Source organism: Labrus bergylta, chromosome 22 (genome assembly GCF_963930695.1).
Source record: "Labrus bergylta chromosome 22, fLabBer1.1, whole genome shotgun sequence".
In the NCBI taxonomy this organism is placed as follows: domain Eukaryota; kingdom Metazoa; phylum Chordata; class Actinopteri; order Labriformes; family Labridae; genus Labrus; species Labrus bergylta.
In genome coordinates, this window is record NC_089216.1 from 14,881,381 (window position 1) to 14,903,873 (window position 22,493).

Below are 22,493 nucleotides of genomic sequence, written 5' to 3' on the forward strand. Positions count from 1 at the left end.
GCGCTGAGTAGGTGACAGAGTTACATATTGCTCCTTTAATGATTAATATGACGCTTGTTTTGTTCAGGCAGATAGATTTGCAAAGCTTCCCTGTGTTGATTTAAATGTAATAAATTAGTAAAAGTGTAAGAGCAGGATGAGATAACTCGGATAGCTCTTGCCGTTTACTGAAGCTGCAAAGAGAAGCAAACCGCTTCTGGTTTTGTCCTCTAACTGTTACCTATGACTTAGATGGACATATCCTGTCATAAATATGGTTTTCTCCACAATTCCCCGACCTGGTTGAGAGTAGTTTTCGTGATAATCTACACCCGGTGAGTCCGCCAGGCTACCAGATGGCCTGGCCCACCTCTCCAGCGTCTGTAACTGAGCCCATTCCACTTGACTGACGAGTGACACTCGAGTCACAAAGGAAGTGGCACACTTCAAAATGGAGACCTCATTTCTCAAACTACATTACATCAGAGATCCAGGGGAAGTTACCCTCTGATAGCAATCCCTGTTTTTCTGCATAATGATTCAAAGAACTTTAAAGTTGTCTCCAAACATTGCAGCACTCAGACTTAAAGGGGGACTCTGGTGGTTTCAAACCTTGACTCTTAATTCCCCTTAAGGACTTGCACCAGTAGATTGCTTCAGCCAGCAGCAGTGTAATGTCAAAGTGCGTCTAGATTGATCTTCTAAGTGTCTGATAACGGCACAGAACGGATTTGTACAGAGATAACGTCTTAAACTCTCTCTTCAAAGGCGCCCGACTCCATTAGGGTCCACGCGGATCCTTAAAAAGTCCTGTGAAATCTTAAATGTAATTTTTAGGATTTAGGGTCATAACATGTCTTAAAAAGGCGTCTTTGTATGTTTTTTATTTTTGGTAATATTGATTGGCTTGTTCATGTGACATTCACTGTATTTACAGAAGCGGTGGTCGCCTTTAAGGTGGCTAGGTGTCTGAGCATTCACAAACCGTGACTTGGAGAGCGATGGAGAAGAAGACGGGGAAATTAAAGTTGAAGGAAATTTGACTTAAAGGTGAAAAATCCAGGGACTGATTGGCAGGGATGAACGACGATTAAGGCCTGTGTCCACAGACAGCTGTTTTTATTTACTCTGGTTTTCAATACAAAACCAAAGCGCTCTGAAACAGAAACTGTGGGTGCTGTCAGTGCAAAAAGCGCTGTCCCTAGTCCATTACAGTCTGCTTCACTGCTGCAGGCTGATGCAATCTATAGGTGCAATTCCAAACTTTTTGGATGTCATGATGACTCTTTAAAAGACACGTTCTCATGTGAGCAGACAATTGCTCGCTTGCTGTCCACACGTTAAACAACTCATATTTGCTCTGTGAATTTCAGTTTTCCCTTGCAAACATTATCACATGTGGTGCTTTTATTTTGAAGGTGGACAAATCGAAGTGTGGTGCTTTGTGTTGACGAGCTGTTTACTCAAATCACAACACATGAACAAACAGCTCGCTGTGAGACGAAATTAAGTTTGTCTCCGGTGTTGACACAGGTCAGAGGTTAACTTTCAATCACTGATGTGGATATTGTTAATGCACAGTTATCTCCTCTTTGAACACCACGCGAACAAGCTCTGCTGAGGGAGGAGGAAGAGTGTCGGTGCCTTGTAGAGCCCCTTCCTCCTCGTTCCTTGTCCATAGGTTAAAAACTGCACAGTCACTCACAGGGTGTTAGGACTCTCAGATAGGAAACAATAGAAGCTGATTTTGTTGCTCACTCACGTCGCATGCTATTAGGACATGCTGTTACCATTAGCCCACAATAAATTATTTCATAACTATAAGCTGACACAACCTCTAAGTATTGTATTGGGCTAAACCACAAACCTAATGATACACAGCTTTACTAATGTACATGTTTTACTTTAAAAAACCTGTCTCATTCATCTGAACTCATATCTGAGGGAGGCTAACATGCATTTGATTAGTTGATTATTGCTCGCTGTAAACCTCACGGAGGTGAAGCTTTAAAGAACACTGAGTTCTTTCCACCTCCCTCCCTTCCTCTCTGCACTTGTCTTGCCAACACACAACCCTCCTCCTCCCCCTTCACTCCCTGCTGGAGCCGACCGAATCTCTGAGGTCACACAGGCAATCAGATATGCCTGGGGTGGGGGGGGGGGGATGGTCCAGGATATCTGGAACACCAGGGCAGGGATGGCAGGCGGTGCAGCTGACCCACCCTGCACCATCACATCCACTCAGGGAGGAGCGTAATAAGCCCAAGGCTGCAGGGGCAACTCTGACCTCCAACTACTGTCTGCCAATAACAGATTAAATTTAGAGTTACTGGGAGTCCATGAAGGCGGTCTAACCAGAGTCCAAAAACTGTCATAATCAATATGTTGTGTTGGAGTGTGTTTCCAGCTGCACAAAACCTGCTCTGAAGTCACCTGCACTAAACTTGAAAAAACAAATGCCCTAATGAAATGAAAGGTGCTCAGTCATGCCCCAATATCCTACTGATATAAGTTGCATAACCTAACCTATGGCCATTTGTTGCCACCGCAACCAAAACAGTACCGCCACCTTCAACAGACCCAGGCTCCGTACATGAGAGCTCCAGGTAGTGACAACGGCGATACTACCTTCCTACCACATGGCCCCTCTTGACCCCCACAACTCAACCGTGTAGAACGATGGGCAGCAAGACCCAGGACATCACTGGGGTTGTCGGTGTTGCGCCCAATTAGTCCCACGACACCTCAGGAAGGCTGGACAGCTATCTCTTAACACCATAGCCCCCCCCCCCCCCACAATTATTAGTTATCTCTGCCCACCACACCCACATGCAAAGCTTTTATATCTGACCTACTTCACCACATGGCCGTCACAGTCCAAACAGCATCGCCACGTTCAACAGACCAGGCTCTGTGCATGTAAGCTCCAGGTAGTGACAATGCTGATACTACCTCCCATACCACATGATCCCCTTCTGGGCCCAACAACCAGAATGCAACTCCTTCTGGTGGTAACATTAATTTAGGAGGAGGCAGATTAGGAAGCGGGTATTTTAAATTTGGCCTTGTTTGCTTTAACTTCTTCAGGCAGATTTGTAAAGGCCTTTAAATGTTAAATGTAGCTCTCAGCTTGTTTCTGTTCTCCAAAAATGACCTGAATGCAGATTGGAATGGCATTAATATTCAGGAAAGAGCTAACGGATACTTTCTACGTCTCCTCGGCTGCATAGTTTGAACATTTATACTAATTTCTGACCTGTTTGCATTCATATATTCAACTTTGTTCTTTGCTGTGTTGAAAACACTCAAATCACACTCGGAGATCTTTGCTTTCCTCATTTAAAATTTTTCCATAACTTTTTTTAGATTTGAGATCTAAGATGTGAGCTGTATCAAAATGTGTAGGGGTATGCTTTAATTTTCTCTTTTTGTTGAACCATTGTAATCATTTTCCATAGATTCATTAGATAGAGATTCATAGTGCAGGTTTCATCTCCTTGCAGCCGTCTTCACTCTTATCTGCCCCGACAATCCAGAAATACGAGTGTGCCTTGGAGCGTAATGTGGTTTAAAAAGTGAAGGTGTGGTGTGTGAAAGAGGGGGAATAGTTGTATGAATCTGACAGGAGGAATGCTGCACCACGAGGGCACGCCAACCCCAACCTGTCCGGCCTGCACAAACTCCAACAGAGCTGAAGGGAAGGGAGACGCCAGCTGCTCCTCCCTAAGTCAACCTGAAACTCTTGTTCACATTTTACCCATGACTCAGGACGTTTCTCTCTTGGCATTCCCAACTCGTCCGACACTAGAGAATGAGGTGTGACCTCCTAATTACCTCCTCTTCACCTTGTCAGGGGCACTAATCCTCGCGAGGTCTAGTCTGCAGTTTGGGATCAAGTTCAAGCTGTTAGTCAGGCTTTAGATCATGGCTAGTCTTTAACATAATTTCTTTGTGGATCATGCTTCGTGCACGGGGGGCGTTGTGACATGTGAAATGGAAAAGGAGCAACTTCCTGTGTATTTTGTGACTATCACTGTGAGCTGCATTGAGGGGGATTTATGTCACTTAAAGCCTGGGCCTTTTTATTTGACATGTTTTAGTTTTGCTTTTGTGTCTCAGAAGCCTTGAAAAACAGGCTGTGATGGCTGGAACGTATTCAAAGTGTCTGACAGAAAGGATCCCTGCACAGATGGAGCTTTATGGTAAAGAGGAAGATGATTGTTTTTTGACCCCAAAAAGTCGTTCCATCGTTTTTTTAAAGCCACCAAACTCCTTTGACAAAAACATCAATTTAGCGTCGCAGAACCAACAAGTTTCCGCTCTACTCCTGCATCAAAGTTCGTTCAACAGTGATAATACAGCACACCGCGCTATTGAGCCACCATGGATCACCGCGGTGGAAATTCCGTCACCGCGACAGCCCTAGTGTCTCCATGATGAATAGGTACATAAAGTTTTGCTTTTGTGTCATGCCTTGGACAACAAGCTATGATGGCTGGAACGTAATCATGGAAATGCTCTGAATCCAAAAACTTGGTTTTTCCCCGACAGGCTCAGATTGTCTGACAACATCACAGAAAAGATCCCTGTCAAGATAAAACTTTATGTTAAAGAGGAAGGTGATTGTTTTTTTTGTTTTTTTTTAAATCACTAACAGTCGTTCCCTCGCTCTTTTCAAAGCCAACAAACTCCCCTGAAAAAACATCAATTTAACGTTGTAGAATGCATGAGAGTCGCCGTTCTACTGTTGCATCAAAGTTCTGATTTATTGAGGTTCTTGTGCGTTCCACAAATATTGTGATGGATCAGAACTAAAGCCCGGTGAACTCTGTGTGGTTGTATGAAGGTCATGGTAAATGTAGGCTCACACTGTACTACCTGGGAGCTGTATCAGGTTAAATCAGGATGTAATGTTCACAATTATCAATCGATGTGTACGGCTCAAATACTCACACTGGCAAAAAGAAGTGAGTGAGTGTGTGCAGTCGTACGATCAGAAAGTTTTGTATAACTATTAGGGCTCGAACGATGTGGATTTTTTTGGGGCCGATATCATTACTAGTAAGTAAAAACATCTGATACCGATATATCGGCCAATATCTTTCTTAGATCTATGTTCCATGTGTAGAGATAGATAAACACATGAATTGTGTCCCTCAGATGCTTCGCCGCTCGACACTGCAGAGTAATGATGCTCGTTGTAATCCATATAGCGCCCTCTGTTGGTGACAGAGAACAGCTAGTGTTGTACAATGAAGCTCAAATGAAATTATGTTTTAACTGGTTAATAATTCGAGTAATATCTGAGATATAATTAGTCGATACTGATAGTTACTGAATATGCTATTATCGGCCGATATTATCCGCTGGTTGATTAATCGGTCGAGCTCTAGTATTTACAAAAGTTTTTTTTATTTTTTATGATTTAACACTATTTTTGTGGAACACTTTAACACAAACCAAATAACTGATGAATGCAACGGTAGACCAGCAACTTGTGCATTCTGCAACATTAAATTCATGTTTTTGTCAGTGGAGTTTGGTGTCTTTACAAAGAGTGATGTCATGACTGTTTGTGGTTTAAAAAAAAAAAAAAAAAAAAAGCAATCCTCTTCCTCTGTTACAAAAAGCTTTGTCTCTGCAGGGATCGTTTTTGTGATGTTGTCAGATACCTATCAGGAGGGAAAAAACGACTTTTAGAGGAAGTTATTCGATTCAGAGCATTTCCTTGAATGATGACATCACAGCCTGTTTTTTAGCTCCCAGATGAAGCGAATCATTGAGACATTCAAAGTTTCTTTAATGGATGTTTTTTTCCGATCCAAAATATTATTTGCCGGTTTTAAAGTTGACCCTGTCGAATGAAGAAGCTAAGTCTTTGTGCCGTGTAGTTTTCTGCAGCAGCATCATTACGTCTGGGGAAGTTCTGCAGGTCCTATAGATCTTTGTGGAAGCTCTTGTATTTGCAGATAGCAACACTAAGCTTGTTTGCTTAAGCTAACGTTCTTCCTTGTATAGAAATGATAAGTGCATGTGTTAAAGTCATTGCAGGATTACATTTAGAGCATATGCATGGAGCGTGTTTGTATTTTTGGCCTTATTTCGCTGTCGTTTTCGTAGAGCTGTTAAAGCCGGATAAGTTAAGTCTTTATTGAAATGCTTTAATTTCAATGGATTCGGTGGATAGGACGACTTCTCTTCTTCTTTCTCTCCTTCCTTTTCTAGGATGATCATTCTTCTGTCCTTTTTTTATTGTTTCAGATTGCTTTCTTTCCTCTTCGCCTGTATCTCTCATTCAGTCTCCTCAAGGCAAGTGTATGGTTCTCTTACGCTGCTCGCCTGCTCTCTCCCTCTCTCCTCTTCTCTCTCGCTGGCCTGCTGCTGTACCGCTCTACTTCATCCCTCCTTTTTATTTCTGGTGCCCCTCTCCTGCTCGTGTAAAGAGTCCAATGAAAATAGAACGGACCCGCGAAGAGAAGAGAAACGACTTAACTAGCTTCAGTCCTAACACCCAGCTCGACTGCTTTCTACCCTCCCCTCCTCCTGCCAACCTTGTCATGCTCTTCCATCTGTCTCCAACACTGCTGACTGTCAGTTAGTCAGTTAGCACCGCACCTCCTCCTGTTTTCAATGACATATGGCATTGGTAATTTTCTCCACCAACCCCCCCCCCTCCAACAAACCCTGCTGCAATTTGAGATGAAACCTCTCTAGCATGTTCCAAAAATAGCCATCTTGACCTATTGACAAGTTTTATTGTTAGCGTATTGTAAGTGCTGCAGGAAAATCTAAATGTGCATGGCAGCAGAAGCTAAACTGAGAAATGCTAGAGAGATTTTTTTACACATAGTTTTTTGTACTTGGATTTGATTGATCAAATTGGCATTATCAGTTAATTATCTCCTGAATGTTTACTAAAGAATTAGCCCTGTATAACCTGGGCTGTGCAGCTGCCAGCAATCTGATCCGTTTCAGTCTTTACCTCGTGCTGTCGAGCATTATTTAGGTCAGCGGCGCTCGCTGTAGGTTCAAGATAATCCCAAGATTGCCACTTTATTTTAAGAAAGCGGAGAAGTTCAAGTTCACATTGTGCTCACAAGAGCAGAAACCTAAAAATGGATCCAGTTCCTGTGGGGACGGTCCTACCTTCCTGCTGTCCTTAATATCCCAGCTCCTTTCCTAAGCCCAAGTAGCAACCATGCCCCTCCGAGGACGAGTGGCACCGGAGAAATCACCCACCACCCAGCAGCCTGGGCCCGCCATCGCCTGCAGCCGCTCAACCACCCTCCACCCCACTACCTGCTTATGGCTCTGTAGGCTCTCTGCATGTCTCATCCTTGCTTTAGCTTTAAAAGTAGGTTTTCTTTCCTCATTTTTTTTAGATTATTTTTGTGCTGTGATTTTTGATTGTAGCCTAAAATTTGAAGTAGATAACAGTTTCAAGAGTAGAAATAGACTAATGTAGGTACACAAAGTCACACATATGTCACAAGCAGCCAACATATTGACTCTATAGGGGAGGAATGGAAGGACGTGTCTGCACCCAGTGGAATTTGAACTCCTCCTGACTCATCTGCTTCCTATCGAAGAAAGCTCACTTTGCTTATTCGTCACAGTGTTTAAGCAGTAAATCAATTACTGGAGATTTGACAGAAATGCCTACAGAGCAGAATTCTTGATCTATTGGATATATTTTTAGGGGGGTACCAAGTTATTCAAGGGAAGGAGACAAAGTATTAAACTAGACTCCTGCCTGTGGGTTTTAAGTCCTTTTATTTAAGTAGCTTCAGGGCTGCCAACTGAAGGTACAAGTTTCAAATACGTGGAAGAGACCCCGAGTTAAATCACGACTCCTTTTATTAGTGGTGTCATTGTAGAAAGAGCTAGCAGGAGATGCAGCATGTAAAGCTCTCAAACTGAGTCTAAAGCCCTGTTTCCACCAAGCGGTCTGGTTTGGTTCAGTACAGTTTAGGTAACCGTGATCTTGCTTGTGTTTCCACAGCCAACCGTAACCTTACTTGGTAAGCAGAGTGTAAGCCGGATGACCCTAGACGTGTCAGCTATGTAATAGCCTTACATCATTGCCGAGCAGCACAGTATAGCCCGCCAATAAATTCAACGAAGGAGAACGTGACACAGTAAACAGAGCAATAACGCAGGACGTCCAGCAAAAGGATGGATTGGTACGCTTGACAACCATTCACAACTTTTGACTGTGGAAACGCCAATAAATGCATTCTGAACCAAACAGGACCGCCTGGTTGTAGTTTCAATGTTGAAATTGGCAGGTGAAAAGCTTGTTAATGAACTAAACAAGGTGGCAGTATGGTGTGTACAAATTAACATCAAGAAAAAGATTATTGGTGAGAATGTTGAATAAATAATACATTTGTTTCCCCAGCAATATTAAGTAGATACACCATTGCTGTTAAACTTGGCTTGTTGATTGAAATCTTTCAACAGGATAAATCGATTAAAAAATTACTGTAAGGAAACTTAAAAGACCAAGAAAGTTGTTGATGCTTATCTAAGTCTTTGAAAAATGTGCATTAACGTGAGTCCTGTAGTCTGAAAAAGGAGTATGTGGTTGTTCTTAGCTGAAAAAAAGAATTGACTCAATGGTTAACAATTTGTTTTGGGGAGCAAAAGTTCAATTGACCAGCAAAACTCTGATTCCATTGTAGCCCTGCTCGTTCTTTTTGGGAGTTATTGTAACAAATAATGTCAACTAAAAGTCCATTTACTGACTTATTGTGAGCTATAAATTGATGTCCAGTAGCTCTAGGATGATTATATGTTGTTGATGTGGTTGGACCTTGACTTGAGATCATTTTCTTACTGATCCAACGTGAACTGGTAGAAAGAGGTTTTTTTTTGCCAAAAGATTCCCATACCTGAGGCCTCAAACATAATCACCCGGCGTCTGCAGAGAGCAGATTACATAAACGAGGCGTTGAAGAGCACTGAGGCCTGATTTGGCAGATGGTACATGACTAGTGGCCAATTACAAAGCAAAGTTGTTGACAGTTTTATCTGAAACATGTTCATGAAGTCACTGTTGAATTATAACGGTCCCTTTGGATATTCTAATAAAGTAGACCTCCCTCTCTGTGTGACATCCAGGGATTTATTCTCAGAACAGAAACTGTTTTTGGATTTTGTTTACAAAGCCTGCAAATGACTACAACGCGACTGCTGCTGATGCTGCTGGCGAGTTGGAAAGTCCATTCATGTGGCCTAGTTTGAACAAGGCATTGTATTGTGGCGCAGGGGAGGTGGCTGTCCTGTGCAAGACAAAGTGGACTAGTCAGTTAGGCATCTGTGGAAAAATCTGTCCGTTGAAGCGAACATCGCAGAGCTCAATTAAAGTCCCACAAATATAAACTTTTATAAACACAGAAGATGAAATTTCAGCGTCCTGCTAAACCAGTGCCTTTTAAGTAAAAGTTAAATTAAGAGGTTGAGCTGGGCCAATTAAGCAATCTAACGTTGTGGCTCAATGTGAGTTTTGAAAATGATCATTGGTGCTGAAAGGGATTATAGGAATGCCTTTGGGTTTTTTAGGTGCCCTTTCAGTGTTGCTAAAAAACTTAACCAACCAGACTGCAGTATTACCTAACTCTGTGCATGACTTTCACCATTTTGAAATCAGATTATCACATAATATCCATGTTTGAGATTCTCTGACACTGACTTTCTGATTTATTGTGCAGCATTTAAAGATTTATTGTATTCATAAACTTCCTGTGTCTTAATTTTCTTGGCAAAGCTTTAGTCTAGTGATGTAATGGATACCTCGCAATACATTCAAAATGGAAACAAATATAGACAATTTAAGTGAATTTATTTGCGTTTGGCTACTCTTGTTAGACGTCTGAATCGCAAGTGACTGGTGAATGAGACAAAAAGCGTAACCAACATCACACAACGTGTAAAACGGCTTTTCCAGTGAGGGTCTTTTCTTCTTCTGAAGAGCATGGATGCCTGATTGGCTTTGGGACTCGATCTGGCATGTTGACTCACTCACTTTAAACATGTCCAACTAACTCGTTCCCTATTTGTCTAAAGCTTAGGATGTAGTCATATTACAGCCACTTGTTTTGTGATTTCTAATTTCAGGGGGCATACTTGTTACATGTCCCTTTTGAAAGAATCCATAAAATATCCTTTCAGGCAAAATTGGGGAATACGTATGATGCATTTGATGTTGCATCCATGTTTGCCAGTATCTGGTTTGGGTGGTGACAACTTTCTCTAGTGGGGTTTTTGTTTTGTGCAACACTCTTGTGGACTTCTACCTTGAAGCTATTAGCATTAGTCATTTGATATGGAATTACAAAAAGTAGACATTTTCCTAGAAAACTAAGGAGAGGCAGCCTCACAAGTAACCAGAAATATCTGGGGGTTTAGTAGGAGCTCAGAGCTTTTTCACATGAAAAATAAGATAACAGTTGGTGTCTGTGTTGACTTAAATCTGCAATACTCTGTTTTTGAAAAAAATTACACTTTATACACAATCTCACACAACCACCACTTTTATTTTAGCTGCACTTGTTTCCAATCAAAACCTTTTCATATCAGTGACTGAGAATTTAAGCAAAGAATTCATTTAGTTACCACTGAGAAAATACTGTTTTTTGATAAAGCAGTCAATTAAACACCATCGAAAAGAAACTGCGTTCAAGTGTTTAGCAAATCATATACAGCATTTGAATCCTCAGTGATTTCTAAAGACCTAGTCTATGAGATTTAATTTCTTTTGCTGCTTCATTTCATCATTTTGGCAACTTCGTAGAGATGTTAAGAGCAGCATGCAACAGGTTGAAATCCCATCCATTATACCAGTCTGCCTTACATTTCCATGATGCAATGCACGAGTGCTATGGCTGCAACGTTAAGGCCTCGCTGAATAAGATAAGTGCATGGGAGTTTCGTGTCTGTGATTTATATGACCTCCCCTCCTTTTTCCTCTTCGCTGCCATTCTTCTGGCATGGTGATGCAGACAAAAGAGTTGTCCTGGGCTCTGACAAGCCCTGCGAAGGTGTAGCGACATCCCTTCGCTTTCCTTCTCAACCTGGCTCGTTCACCCCTGGTAACTTCGGGAGTGAGGCAAGTCCGCCAGATGGACAACCAGATTCACCGATAAAGACGTCCCCTGTTTCAGAGCGAATAAAAGCACTGGAAGCTCTTGCTGCTAAAAAGAAGGAGCCTGATTTTAGAAGTGATGGAGGTTTCTCGCATTACAGAGATCGCCACCATGAGAAATCTGAGAAAACTCCCACTGAGACTCCAAAAACTCCCACTGAGACTCCAAAATCCCTCGCTGAGACTCCAAAATCCCCCACTGAGAAATCCACACCACCTGTCCAGAAAAAAGGAGGCTCTTCTGATCTGGAGTCGCCTGAATCTCCCTTCGAGGTTCTTGGCGATCTGAGGCAAGTCAATGAATTTGAAGAAACCGAAGAGTGGATGAAGGCTCATCTACCACCTGTGCCAGACTTTGATGCAGTCAATCTAATAAAAGGAAACTTGACTTCAGACAACGCTAAATCAAAGGAGGAGAAGGTGACTGACATGGTCATACCTGAAGCTCCTGCTGCCTTTGCCGGTGTTCCCGATGCCTTCATGGATTCTCCAGTTGAAGCTCCAAAGCTGAAGGATCATGTAATTGATGCACAGAAGCAGCCAAGTGTTGAGGGGGAGTCTGAGTTTGACCTCAGCTATTTGCCAACTGCTTACATGTGGGATCAGCAGGAAAAGTCAGGTGTCCAGGCTTCGTCAAATGTCAACCCTGTGCTCCCGTCTTCTCCTCCGCCTCCTGCAGGTTTTGGTTCCCCTACTCCTCCTGCTTCCCCTCCAGTCGCATCAGACTCCAAGCAGAAGTCTTTGGATGACAAGAAGCTCAATTTGACTGGAGATCTTGAGCCCCCAGAGGCAAGTGAAGCAGACAGCTCTGGAGAGTCAGATGATACTGTCATTGAAGATGGTGTCACCGCTCCTGCATCTGTTTCTCCTCCATCTTCTGATCCTGCTGCTTCAAATGAGCCTACTGCTGCTCCGGCTTCCGCAGCTCCCAGTCCTCCAGCTGAGGAAAAGGAAGCTCCTCCACTGAGATCCGAGAGGAAGCTAATGCAGGTTCCAACAATCAATGTTATTGAGACAGATGAGCCAAATTACAGTGATGAGGAGATGGAGCTTGAAATGGAAGAAGAAGATTATGAGGTTGTTAAAGATCCAGTTAGAGAGGCTTCAAAAACACCCGAGCCAGATGACAGTAAAAATGAACCACCAAGAAAACGTCCCTTAGAAACAGAATTCATGGAAGGCTACTCTCCTCCGTCCTCGCCTGTGGACTCTGATGAGGAATACTCTCCTGACCATAAGATAGCCAGATCTTTTCCTGATACAGTCCTTCAGGAATCTGGATCAAAACCTGATCAGACAGTTACAAAAGACTCTGAATCTGAAAAACCACAGGCCATTTCCAATAAAACAAAGGAAGAAACAAACCCCTTAATGGGCACAAATGAAGAAGTGGATTTCCCAGACAATGAGGATGAGTGGTCAGATGAAGCACAAGATATCCTCGTCAATTCAAGCAAGAGTGATCTTACACTCATGGAAGCAAATCCTTACGCTCCATTGAAAGTGGATGATAAGAGCAACACAACTGAAAAAGCAGATTATATGGAGACCACTTCCTTTCCTAAAACTAGCTTCATGCAAGACGATATATATGACAGACAATCATTTGATTATGAATATGATGCATCCTGTCCCTTAGATGACATTGATAACAAAGGGCTTAACAACGCAAAGGAGCGGTTTCTCTCTGATCCTACGCTTCAAGAAGACCGTCTTAAAGATGATGTCCTCACCAAGCCAGTTGCAAGAGATTATCCCCAAGATCCGTATTCCTCTTTCCAAAGTACAACTGTAGGCAGCAACATTGAGCAAGATTTCGAAAAGAAGACTGTAAAGAACATGGATAATAGTAACTCTATCTCTGCACAAAATATTGACACACAGGTCCAGAAGGACACTAAAACGGATCCTGACAAAACAAGTAAACCAGAAAGCATTGACCTTGACAGCTCTGAGCCTACAGACAGCTTTGTGGACTTTATGCGGGAGTGCCTTAAATCAAGGCAAGATGAAGACCTTGATGAAGAGCTCCAAGAGGTTTCCTCTAAGAACAAGTCTGGGAGCACAGATTTGCCTCCTTCCCATCCTACCATGGTGATGGATCTTGAACAAGAAAAGCTAACCATCAGTGCTCTCAAAGAGCTTGGCAGCAGTCAGGAAGAGGAGGCAATATCTCTCCGGTCAAAGGTTCCTGTCAAAGAAAGCATCAATGCTACACCTGTACAGCAGTCTTCCTGTCCCTCCGCTCCCAACCCTACATGTTCCCAAAGCAACCGTGTGTTTGACAGCGCGTATTCCAAAGAGGTAGACGCCATCGACGAATGGGTGGCTGAAGCCTATCATCTTGCTGAGCATGTCTTGACAGCAATACTAACCCACTTATCAGGTAACACCTCTTCCTTCCAGGCGGTAGGCCTGCTAACCTCATGCAGTCACCTCAGAAGGACCCATTTTCCTCACTTGTACCTAACATGACTGTCCTATTAAGTCTTCAAGGCAAGATTGGCTTTTTGTGATGAGATCTTATTTGACAGATATTCTCTGCATTTTTAGTAAAATGGCTACTTATTCGAGCACAATAGTCTGAAACTAGAATGATCTTGTTAATCAACCTTTCCATCGTGAATCATTTCAGTGGAGTTAAAAGGAATCAGGATATCAGCATAATGCCCAAGTTGCTTTAAGTATTTGAATAACACTTTTCAGCCACTACATGCCATTTGTCCATGACGTACTGTTGAGCCTTGAAAAGAAAAATGTTCGACCTGAAAGTTTAAAAAAAAAAAAAAAAAGAAACCTATGACAAGTTTTTTTTTCTAAAAAAGCCTCTGACAACACCTGACAATCAGGAATGTTGAGATCGGCAAGTATGCAAGTCAATGAACGGTTCCAATACCATAACCATAGTAATGAAAGCACAACAAGTCAGCCTCCTAAAACGTACTGGTTTCATGTAAATTATTGAGTGGCAATAACAAACTTTGGCAGTGTGTGGTGCTAACAGAAAGTTAAATCTTCATTAAAGCTAGGAAAACCAATCAGGGTTTTCAACCAATATCATGTATGTTTATTAAATTTCAGTAGTTTCTGAGGGGTGCTAGCTATTAGACAATGTCCAAGTCTAGGCATCAGAATTGGTATCGGGAAGAAAAAAAATGTTATCAGAACATCTCCAAAGTGAGGGCAGCTGTAGAAACTGCAGTTGTCTCAGAGATTATTGAAGATAATCCACAGTGAAGTGTTCTATATGAACACTAAAGCTGCATATGGTTCAGTGATCCCCTCTCTGTTTGAGCTTTTGACCCTCACCTGCCCTCTGTCCTTTACAGCTCGGCTGTGGTCCATTCACAGAGAGAGGGTGGGTGGGTGTTGGGACAGGAGGGTTTAAATATGGTGCCCAAGTGTTGGCTTCGGGAACCTTGGATGTCACGGGTTGCAGTCGATCCATGGTGTTGGGTTTCTGCCTTTATGCAACTTTCTACAACACCCTTGGTAAGAACATCACATTAGGCAGTGAACAAAAAAAGGGTGCCAAAATAATTAAAATAACCAAAATCTAAAGTGGCAGATTACTTTTGTGCCTTTACAGTTTCAGATGAGAGAACAATTTTGCAATTCTGTTTTTGAATTTAATGAAGTCAGTTAATCCTCAACCAAAAAAACAGCCTGTTTCCATTCAAATGTTTGATACTCTTCAAATACTACATGTTTTACAACTATGCCATTTCCGTTCCTTGGATTATAGTATAAAATATTACAGAAACTTTATAAGAACTGCAGATCTGCAGTCAAATTTTTAACCTAAATCTGCTGTTAATGAGAGGGTGAGCACTGTCTGAATTGGACGTATGCGTTGGCTAAATTTCAGTGCTATAACATTGGCATCATAGTTGTACAGCTTAGAAAGTGTGCAGGAGTTTGCCTTCTACTTTTGTTAATTAAAAAAAACATTTTTGATATCTTGGTATCTATATTGTAATCCAAGTTTAAAACCCCTGGTATCTTGACTCCCTTTGTTTCCATGCATCATAATGTGTATATTCTGTAATAAAAAGTTGACCACTGCAAGGTCAAAGCCGAGGAAAGCGTTAATTTCTAGGAGCCAGTCCTGCGGTACCCTCCCCGTCGTCCCTCTGCAAACATGATCTCTATTCCTCGCACATATGCACACAGAGGCTGGTATGCAGACAGTAATCCTGACACATTCAGAGCTACGTCTACATGTGTTGAATACTTTTACCGAGAGTTTGGCACAGCTCACCGCACTGCTGGCGCTTCAGCAACCAGGAACAACAGGGAGAGTTTTCAGAGTGCATAAAAGAAAAGTCAGCTTCATTTTAAAGCTGTTTGTTTTATTTTTCTGTGAGGCTTGTTTCGCAGTAAATACAATAAAGTTCTTTCTTAATCGTGTTGAAGAGGAAGCTCTGCTTTGTGTCGTGCTCTGGAGAGGAGCCGTGTTGTTGAATCCTCCCCCCCTGCAGCCATGAGCTGCTTCTATTTTAGTGCTTCTCTGCAGTGCTGCTCCACAACTCAGTAGGTTATTAGGCGGGGTACACTCAGTTGGGTATGATTGTTTCTGTTGGTGTGGCTGTTGTCAGGCTGGATATGCTTGCCTTTGCTGTGTTGCTGTTCAAGTTTCTAGTTGGAGAAATCTGTGAGGCTAAAAACAAAGCCAAACAGGGCTCTCTGCCTCAGGTTTCTAATGTCAGACTTGTTGCAGGGGCTCCAAAGATTAGTCTGAATAAAGCATTCCTTCAGCGTTCAGATTTGTGTTAATCCTTCGTTTGAAGGTTTTCCAAAGTGAAGGAAAGGCACATGTGTGAATACCTGCATCAAATCTAACCTGCATCGCTGTTTGCTTCACAGGAATACAAACCTGCAATGATTCAGTAGAACAAGATAATAACCCAGACAGGATTTGTAATTGGGTCGCTTGAAAAATAGAGCAATGTTTGATACTGAAAGTAATCTTAATTTGAGTTTAACCAGGTGAGTGTGAGACAGTTTATAATCCATCATAGGCCAGAAACCAAGACCAGAGATCCTGTTTCAATGAAAAACCTGATAAATAAACAAACTTTGTACCAAACAGACAGTTAAAGACTAGCTGCAGAAAATACAGCTCACCACTGACGCATTGAAATTCACTTGTTGCTCCACTTAGATGCAAGTTGCTGAAAATTCTCCCAATGAAAGACGGATCCTCCATGCTGGACAGATTCTGTAATTGTATAATACGTTGTGCCTGAAACAAACCAAATTTAGTTTTGTATCAAAGATTCTCCGTGCTGAGTGAATATTTACACTGTGCACCCAACGTGGTCACAATAACAGAATTTTAAAGGAAGAATGTGCGTCATGTTCCACATAAATATATCATAAATCCATTCTATGCTGTGTAAATGTGTCTCTGAGTCATGACTGTCTACAATGAGTGAGAAGCTCGAGTCCCGCTGGCTGTGTTGTTGTCAGAGCTGTGTTTACATGGACGGGACGGCCGGCTCCTCCCCTTGTGTATAAAAGCTGTTTTAGTCAAGAGACTAGAGAGAAGAACATACTCACTTATTATTTGAATGTTAGAGAGTTTTTAGATCACCGCCATTCTGTGTCAATTTACAATGTGAAGCTACGAGCTAACTAGAGAGCGCTAACATTAGCATGCTAGCACAACAATGCAGGACACGTGATTGCAGCTCCTGCATTCAAACTTGAGTGGAGGGGGGCGTTGGAGGTGTGTCTCAGTATGGAGGAGGTGTGGCCAAACAGGAAGTTTGTTTTGGTTTCATGCTGGTGCGCAAGGGCGAAATCTACTGGATCAAAAAGTCGCACATTCTTCCTTTAAGCTACAATAGGCTAATAATATAAATCAATATCTTTTTTGATACCAGGGACAAAAAGATGGAAGTCTGTCCACCCAATGGTGGGTAAGCTCTTCTTTTCAATTGTATAAAACAGAAAGCAAACTCCTGCCCACTGTCTAAACTGCACAAAAACATCAGCTATCTAATGTATTAGTGCAATCTATGCAGTGTTAAGGTGATTGCTCGCACGTTTTGGTGGATTTATGGCCCTAATTGCGCCTCTCACTAGCCATGTAATGGCTTAGTAAATGTATTTTTAGAATAAATTGTGTTAAGAGTGCACAAATGGTTTCATGGTCTAGTTAGTGTACGTTGGGCCAGCCTGTTATTGTGTGTGTGTGTGTGTGTGTGTGTGTGTGTGTGGCTTTAAGAGCAGCTCAGTAAAAGCAGGACACTGCAGCTCAGCACAGAGCAGCAGACACACAAAGAGCGAGAGAGATAATGAACGAAGGCCGTCAAAGCTACGGCTGCCTCCCTGTGGGTGCTGGCAGCAAAGCATGCTGGGAGGATACACACACCCCTGCACTGAGGATGCGGAAACCCCGCTCATTGTTATTGTCGTTGTCGTATGAAAACATCAGGAGTTGTTTTTTTTTGTGACATCCAGTTAATGTTTTTAAATCAGGTTTAAATTCAGATGAGTGGCTGTACTTCCCCCTGATAATAGTTTTAACTTAATTTGACATCATATGACATGTATTAGGTTAAACTCAAACAAACAGAAACAAAGAGAGCTCTTTTGTTCCTGATCCTGAGTCCCACTGCAATGCTGCTTCTGTAGAATCATATCTTTATTTGATTAAAGGTCACATACACTTCAACATGTTTTTCTAACACTAACATGTGTCTCTAGTCTGTCTACAAACCCCCCAATGATGAGAAAAGTCCATCCTCTCCGTCTTCTGCCTGCTCCACTTTTCAGAAAATGTGTGCTCAAACAGGCCGTTTGGAGATGTTCCCTTCATGACATCACAAAGGGCAGTAACCCCTCCCCCAGGTGGGTGACACTCCCACAGCTAGGTGTTTGTTCTGCCCTCTGAGTCTGCCTTCTCACTGTAAACAATAGGACAATGGAGCGAGAAAGCCAGAGACACCCAAGCCCTTCCGGAGAGGAGAGAGCATTTAAGCTACAGACACAAACATATATGCATTTATAACTACTAAACTAAGATGTTTGTGAAGTTCAGTGGTGCAGTGCTCAGCGCTGTTGCCTCACAGCGAGGAGGTTCCTGGTTTGAATCCCCGTCTGACAGCAGCCTTCCTGTGTGGAGTCTGCATGTTCTCCATGCATGCATGGGTTCTAGGTTAACTGGTGACTCTAAATTGGCCGTAGGTGCGAATGTGAGGCTGGTTGTCAGTCTCTGTATGTCAGCCCTGTGAGAGAGTATAACCCACCTCTCGACCAATGACAGCTGGGATCGTCTCCAGCCTCTCGCATTATATAGATGGTGGTTGAATGGATTATATAAAGGTGTTGTACATGCTGATATTAAAATTGCCAATGCACAATATGGAAAGGAGGGAAAGGAAATTTGTCCCAAAATTACCACTCATCTAGAAGTCGTACTGTTTTTTGGATTTGATGAGTCAGGAATGCAGGCAGCCCACAACGTAAAGCTTTTTAAAAATCCCTGAGGAGCCGATTTCAGTCAGTCCTCAAGTCTAACAATGTGATGTAATCTAATGACGTGTCGGTCACAAGGAGTGTGTGTCGTTGTGTTTGACAGTGTGTGTCTTCTGCATCTTTGAGCTTGAGTGTGTTTGAGCTCAGTCTGCAGATCTTGAATAATTAAAGATGCACTAACGGTACAGTTGTCAGAGTGAATACAGTGCATGCATATGTAACAATAACATAATCATACACATGTATTAAACCTGCAGTCCTGCTACAAACCCTGTTTTTATGAAGCCTTCGATATGATCTTGAGATGCGGTAACACTTTTTAGGTTTTAAATATGACTCTAGTTTTCTATGATTCAGTCCGTTTTAAATCTGTGGTTAGTTGTGATGTTGTTCTGGATCTGCAGATTATTCACCCGATTTAAAAAATAATGAAATAAAATATCATCCCAGTTTCTCAAAAATCTCTTGGTGGGAGTCCTTATCTTAAATTTTGAGAAATCTGATTTTTTTCCACCTGAAGACTGAATGAAAACATGATACTGTTTCTGACAGGCCAAGTGACGTATCAGCAAAAACAAACATGACTGCAGCGACGACAGCGTCTTATGCTACCTTCACGTGCTCCTCAGAAATATCTAATTCACCGTTTTTTCGAGGTTAATTGGAATGTTATAGGAATATAGGCCCTTATCGGAATATGACCTTAACCAAGATACTAGAGTCCTACATATTAACGCACTCGATTTCTTGTTCTGTCAGATTGTCAAACGCAGTTAACATGTTTTTTTTGTTTTTAAATCATTGTATCCTTGTATTTAAGAGGCTGTTAAAAACATTATCTGTCTAGTGTTTGGATTAAAGATTACTTTAAAACGGTTGCAGCATTTTTTTTCTTCTGGCTGACTGCTTGATAAATGAACTTAATGCTGCAGCTCCAGATCTGTTCTCCTGCATTACATTCAGTCAAATATGCCTCTCTGCGAGCCGAGATTTTAAAGCGCTGTCAGTTAGGAACCTAAAAATATCACAAAGTCTTTCTGCCGTCCTCGTGGCCACTTTGATAAGAAAAACAGCTTTGTTATATATCCTGCAAACTGCAGAAGAAGCTGACGCCTTACTCAGAATACGATTTTAATGACATAAAAGCGTGCTTTTAAAAGTCTCAAAGATATTTAGCAGTTCGCTGCTGTGCTCTGTGAAGCTTCTATAGCATAACGTGTGCTCTCATTAAACCAGTCAGAGCACAGAGGCCTGATCGTCCCCCAGGCATCGGCCCACGTGGCTTCTCCTCCGCTCACAAGGCTTTTTTCTTTTTCTTTTTTTTTAAATACCCCCTTTTTTTCTCCCCACACGGGGGGGGGGGGGGGGGGGGGGGGGGAGGAGTAGTGGCAGTCTGAGCGTGCCAGAGTTACATAACCGGCTGGTATAGAGGCTATCACATGCAGCACTCGTCACAGGATGTGCATTCAGACTGTAAAACGGGCCTCCACAGAAATGCAACCTCTTCATTTACCCCCGCCTGCAGCCTCCTCAGTTACCCCTGCCTGTAGCCTCCTCAGTTACCCCCGCCTGTAGCCTCCTCGGTTACCCCTGCCTGTAGCCTCCTCGGTTACCCCTGCCTGTAGCCTCCTCGGTTACCCCTGCCTGTAGCCTCCTCAGTTACCTCTGCCTGTAGCCTCCTCAGTTACCCCTGTCTACAGCCTCCTCAGTTACCCCTGTCTGCAGCCTCCTCAGTTACCCCTGCTGCAGCCTCCTCAGTTACCCCTGCTGCAGCCTCCTCAGTTACCCCTGTCTACAGCCTCCTCAGTTACCTGCAGCCTCCTCAGTTACCTGCAGCCTCCTCAGTTACCTGCAGCCTCCTCAGTTACCTCTGCCTGTAGCCTCCTCAGTTACCTCTGCCTGTAGCCTCCTCAGTTACCCCTGTCTGCAGCCTCCTCAGTTACCCCTGCTGCAGCCTCCTCAGTTACCCCTGTCTACAGCCTCCTCAGTTACCCCTGTCTGCAGCCTCCTCAGTTACCCCTGCTGCAGCCTCCTCAGTTACCCCTGCTGCAGCCTCCTCAGTTACCCCTGTCTGCAGCCTCCTCAGTTACCCCTGCTGCAGCCTCCTCAGTTACCCCTGCTGCAGCCTCCTCAGTTACCCCTGTCTACAGCCTCCTCAGTTACCTGCAGCCTCCTCAGTTACCTGCAGCCTCCTCAGTTACCTGCAGCCTCCTCAGTTACCTGCAGCCTCCTCAGTTACCCCTGTCTGCAGCCTCCTCAGTTACCCCTGCTGCAGCCTCCTCAGTTACCCCTGTCTACAGCCTCCTCAGTTACCTGCAGCCTCCTCAGTTACCCCTGTCTGCAGCCTCCTCAGTTACCTGCAGCCTCCTCAGTTACCCCTGTCTGCAGCCTCCTCAGTTACCCCTGCTGCAGCCTCCTCAGTTACCCCTGTCTACAGCCTCCTCAGTTACCTGCAGCCTCCTCAGTTACCCCTGTCTGCAGCCTCCTCAGTTACCCCTGTCTGCAGCCTCCTCAGTTACCCCTGTCTGCAGCCTCCTCAGTTACCTGCAGCCTCCTCAGTTACCCCTGTCTGCAGCCTCCTCAGTTACCTGCAGCCTCCTCAGTTACCTGCAGCCTCCTCAGTTACCCCTGTCTGCAGCCTCCTCAGTCACCCCTGCTGCAGCCTCCTCAGTCACCCCTGCTGCAGCCTCCTCAGTCACCCCTGCTGCAGCCTCCTCAGTCACCCCTGCTGCAGCCTCTGAGCGAGGTTTATGGTGCATGTTTATAAACATGGAGCTGCAGGGGGGAGTTATGAATATTTGCTTTATCTATGCAACCGGTTGCAAACAACAGAGCTGATATTCAAGCCTCAGTGTAATTGCAAATACTTAAAGGGTGGGGCTTTAATTTACTGCAGCTGCAGATTCAATAAGACCAGGTGTGACACTGACACTGAAGTTATTTGTGATTCCCTGTTTATAACTTGATTTGAATGACTTTTCTTAGAATCATCCCCTTTTTTCTAATCTCTACTTGTCTAATTTTGATATATATTCATTTAAGTCTTGTTCTTTATCCACTAATGATCATCTTACAAACTCAGCCGCCTTTAAACTTCATCTTCAGCGTCCTGCAGCTCAGAAATACTGTTTTTATTCGCTAATTACTCCCAGTTGCTGCTTCCTTGTGGATCTTCTTTGAAACTCTGTCAGTTAAAACTCAGCCGTTTATTCACAGATGTTTTCTATTACACGCCTTTCCAGCAGTGTAACCGCTGAGTCCGACGACAGACCCAGATCTGACCCAGGCTGCAAAGTTATAAAACCGAAACCAGTTTCAGAATGTGTTTGTCTGCCTGCTTTTTTTAATCATTTGAAAATAAATTACTCAATATTTCTGCTTCCAGTTTACCATCTTTGTTCAGTAAATGAGTTGAATATAAAGATGATGGTTTGTCCTCAAACGTCCATCTAAGATTGAGTCTATAACCCGTCCCTCTTCCTCCCTGCAGTGAATGATCTGATCCACTGGCGGGACCCCAAGAAGTCGGGCGTGGTGTTCGGCGTGTCCATGCTGCTGCTGCTGTCGCTGGCGGCCTTCAGCGTCATCAGCGTGGTGTCCTACCTGCTGCTCGCTCTGCTCTGCGTCACCATCACCTTCCGCATCTACAAGTCTGTGGTCCAGGCCGTGCAGAAGTCCGGCGAGGGACACCCCTTCAAGTAAGAGCGCACGCCACAACAGTTTTGGAACATGATTATATTCAGAAGAAGTGCGCTGCGCGGTCTCGTCTTTCTAACTGTTGATTAAAAATGTAAAACATTCCTGAGACTCCACACAGCCGCAAAATCCTTTAACCTCCTCTCACCTCTGCACAGCTGTGAAGGCAGCTCAGAGCGCTGCAATT

At 43.3% G+C, this 22,493-nt stretch overlaps 1 protein-coding gene across 3 annotated transcripts in view; it reads left to right on the forward strand.

Moving 5' to 3' along the window:
* Positions 1-22,493, forward strand: part of rtn3 (reticulon 3) — a 31,681-nt gene that overhangs the window by 2,965 nt on the left and 6,223 nt on the right. The window contains exons 2-4 of one of the 3 annotated variants that reach the window (XM_065950139.1): positions 6,241-6,288; positions 10,983-13,511; positions 22,101-22,308. In XM_065950139.1, coding sequence (XP_065806211.1) covers positions 6,241-6,288; positions 10,983-13,511; positions 22,101-22,308 — 2,785 coding nt within the window. The remainder of the gene's footprint in view (positions 1-6,240; positions 6,289-10,982; positions 13,512-22,100; positions 22,309-22,493) is intronic. The other 2 variants (XM_065950140.1, XM_065950141.1) reach the window with 2 other exon arrangements.